The sequence below is a fragment of the Protopterus annectens genome, chromosome 8.part0 (assembly GCF_019279795.1).
Source record: "Protopterus annectens isolate FY-2018-M chromosome 8.part0, PAN1.0, whole genome shotgun sequence".
Lineage (NCBI taxonomy): Eukaryota > Metazoa > Chordata > Ceratodontiformes > Protopteridae > Protopterus > Protopterus annectens.
The window spans coordinates 1445959309-1445962774 of NC_056741.1; the positions used below are offsets into that span (position 1 = coordinate 1445959309).

At 35.8% G+C, this 3466-nt stretch overlaps 1 protein-coding gene across 1 annotated transcript in view; it reads right to left on the reverse strand.

Annotated features, from left to right (window-relative positions):
• Positions 1-1368: 1368 nt before the first annotated feature.
• LOC122809496 overlaps positions 1369-3466 on the reverse strand; it is a 396891-nt gene continuing 394793 nt past the window's right edge. Inside the window, exon 19 of the mRNA XM_044081048.1 lies at positions 1369-1430. Coding sequence (XP_043936983.1) covers positions 1369-1430 — 62 coding nt within the window. The remainder of the gene's footprint in view (positions 1431-3466) is intronic.

Here is a 3466-nt window from a genome sequence, read left to right on the forward strand (position 1 = left end):
TATATATATAATATATATATATATATATATATATATATATATATATATATATATATATATATACATATATATATAGGTACCGCTCACTTAATCAAATGCTTCGTTGCTCAACAAAGTGAACTGTAGTGCTACTTGCATGAATGGGAGTCTGTGCGAGTTTTACTGACAAAGATAATTTTAAAAGATTTTTGGCAGGGCTGGGAAAGTGTGTTTGTTTGTGTCTTTGTTAGAGTTAGATTAGGGGTTAAGTAAGGGGAAAGATTTAGTGTATGTGTGAGAAAGTGTGTGTGTGTATGTGTACACATATGTAAGGGGGATGGAGGGGTGAGGGTGTTTGAGCGTGTGTGTGTATGTTAAGTTTCAGGTTGGGTGTGAGTAAAGGATAGGTATTCTACATTTGTGTGCGAGTCTGTGTATTTTTAGGGTTAGGTTAGGGGATATATGTAGTGTTGTTCATGTGTTTGTGAACGTTTGTGTGTCTTCAGTGTGTCTTGTGTAGCGCAGGAGCCCCCTCTTAGCCCCCCAACACCACCTTAGTAATGGGTGCTAACCTTAACCCTAATGGAACCCTTTCCCCTCAACCCTAAACCCACACCTTACCTTCATAAAACCCTTCATATCACACGGCCACTATTTAGACAAATTTGAGGCTATGTTATAATTGGTTTCAGTGTTAATATCAGGAGATTAAATAGTTTTCCTTTCTCAATAATCCTGCATTCGGTGTTCTTTGTTTTCAGTATTGTGTAGATTCAAATTTTTGTCACTGTTTTTAATTTGACAAAGTATTTTTGATCATAAACAATAGAACCATACATACAAACACACACACACATTTATGGATATGTGAAAGGACTTGCCTCTGAAAGCCTGCTCTGTTACTTCATCTTCTAGAAAACTGAAAGAGATAAGTCATGCATCCACAACTTACAGGAAGTATATCACACAACTGTAGTGTTGTTACTACATCCTGATATACAGTCTTGTAGTGTGCTAATGTCACAGTCTTTTCTCTCTTTGAAGCATTTCTGAAAAAGCCCCTTGCACTACACTTACATTAAAACAATTATAGTCAAAGGGATTGTGGTAGTAAAAGTATTATAACTGTAAGGCCGGGTGACAAAATAAAACCTTTAATATTCCGGATTCCTTTGCTGGAATGAAATATAATAGGAAGCATTGTTTTTTTGTTAGAATCTCATGTTAAGCAGCAGTTCTTTCTTCAAGAATATAAACTCAATCATTCTATCAGACTTCCTCAGTGTCATTTCTTCACACTAAGGAAGCTAATCACATATTTGTAACTAATTTACTCTGTTCAAAACAATTCTACATTACATGTAGGGTAGATGCAAAAGAAAATTAAACTTACTTTGCCTTATCTGCAAGTACTGAAAATTGTGTCATTGCTTCCACAACATCATGATCACCTCGGGAATAAAATAAATAAAGAGAAAATTAATTTCTTTCATCAGATATTAAATAATCTGGCAGTGTTAAAATGAATCACAGTAAATTACCTAACGGAAGGCAAAATCTGATGCAATTTATCTCCTATTACTATAGAATATGCAGGGGTATTCCTTTGTTTACTGTGTTTATTTTGATCATGCTGATTTTATAATGTCATAGTTCATATAAATTGTGTTCCTTTCCTTAATTCTTATACTGAAGATGGCAATACAGTTTCAAAATGGGAAAAGTTTATAATGCTTTCATAACGCAGCAGAAATTTCTAACAAACTTGCTCATAAGTGAGACTCCAGTTCAGAACCAACTTACTGTGTATCTTTCTATGTGCCTGAAATACGGTTGCCAAGACATTCATTTTCAGAGTAACATGAAATGAAGTTTTACAGATGAATACTGACATCCATGTTGAGAAGACAAAGCAAGTCAGTTATGATTGGAGTGGCCCAGTCATAGTTCGTTCTTGTACAGGGGCAGGGAACTTTATTTGTTTCATGGACTACCAGCTACAGAAAAAAAAGATAGTAGCAGCATGACATATTTAAAAGCTGTGAAACAGTGTTATTACACGCAGTGGGCAGAAGGAACGATCCTTGTGATGAATGAACAGCCTTAAACACTGCTACACTTCCATACAGCATAGCAATTTTTAAAGCTGTAAAAATGCTTTGAACACTGTCAAACTCAAGCATAAAATGAGAGCTGAAAGATGCTTAACAAAACTTTGGCGGGCACCTGTTTTACATCAGAAAGGTGTTTAACAATGTAATCTTTTTTCTTGAATTTGGAAAGTAACTGCGACAAACCATGTATTACATGTATATTATTAGTAGAAACTATGAAATATCCAGACAGTGTGTGTGTGTGTGTGTGTGTGTGTGTGTGTGTGTGTGTGTGTGTGTGTGTGTGTGTGTGTGTGTGTGTGTGTGTGTGTGCATGTATGTGCATGTGTGCACGCATGTTATTCCATGAAATTACAGATAAGCATTCTTACATTTTCTGCCCAAGCTGTAGAGCACTAGCTTTACCTTCAGCAAAGGAAAAAAGAAAAAGTGTGGCTGGGGGGTTACTCAGTAAACGTCTAGCTATTCAGTAGTTTTGAGGGGGCCATTCAGGCTGTCTGCCCTTGTTTTTCCCCCTCATATTCTTCTAGTTAAAGCCACATTCTGAAGCATGAGACAGCTCTTTGCTTGTGCTCCATGATCATACAACTGCAACCCGACCATGTCTTTCTATGAATGTAACGAAGCTCCAGGACCTCAGACTCAACCATAAGTGGTTCTTCTTTCCTGCCCTTTGCCTTGTTGTGATTTATGCCATGACCCTGACAGTTCACAGTCCTTTAAGCAGAAAATATTTAAAGACTGCGGTGGGTCATTGTTTGTTCCAATATCTGCTCAATTCTGTGCACACATAAACTGAAGAAAGGCATAATGGAGTGTGTATTTGGATTGATACACAGTAACATACCCCTTTGTCACTTTACATATTTAAATCTAAACCTTTAAAATTAGCCATATCAAATAATGATTTTGTATCAGGTAGGTTAGTAAAGAAATTACACAAAGCAATGTCATAAAAAGTAATGACAGTTACTGAGGGACGAATAACACAAAATGTTGGCCTTTCTACCTGCACTAACAAGCAATCTAATAGTTATAGTTGTTAGTTTGTCACAAATTTTTCTACTGACAAAATATTTACAATATTCTGTGTAAGAATTGGCAGATTTTTTGTGACAAAGAGGACTTGTTAACCAAAAATATTTTAGAATCTGTTGATAGAAATTGCCCTGTTAGCAAAAAGGTGGGTACAGGGCACTGTGGATTTTGTTCAAAATGTTCTTTTATATTGTTTACTGAGAAAGTAAATATTAACCATATTACCATTAGACTGAATGGATTTTTACCTGCAACTCTGCAGGAGTTGTATATGCTGCTTTATGCTCTCATTGTCATGGTTTTTATATAGGGAAAACACATAGAAAAATTAGAGA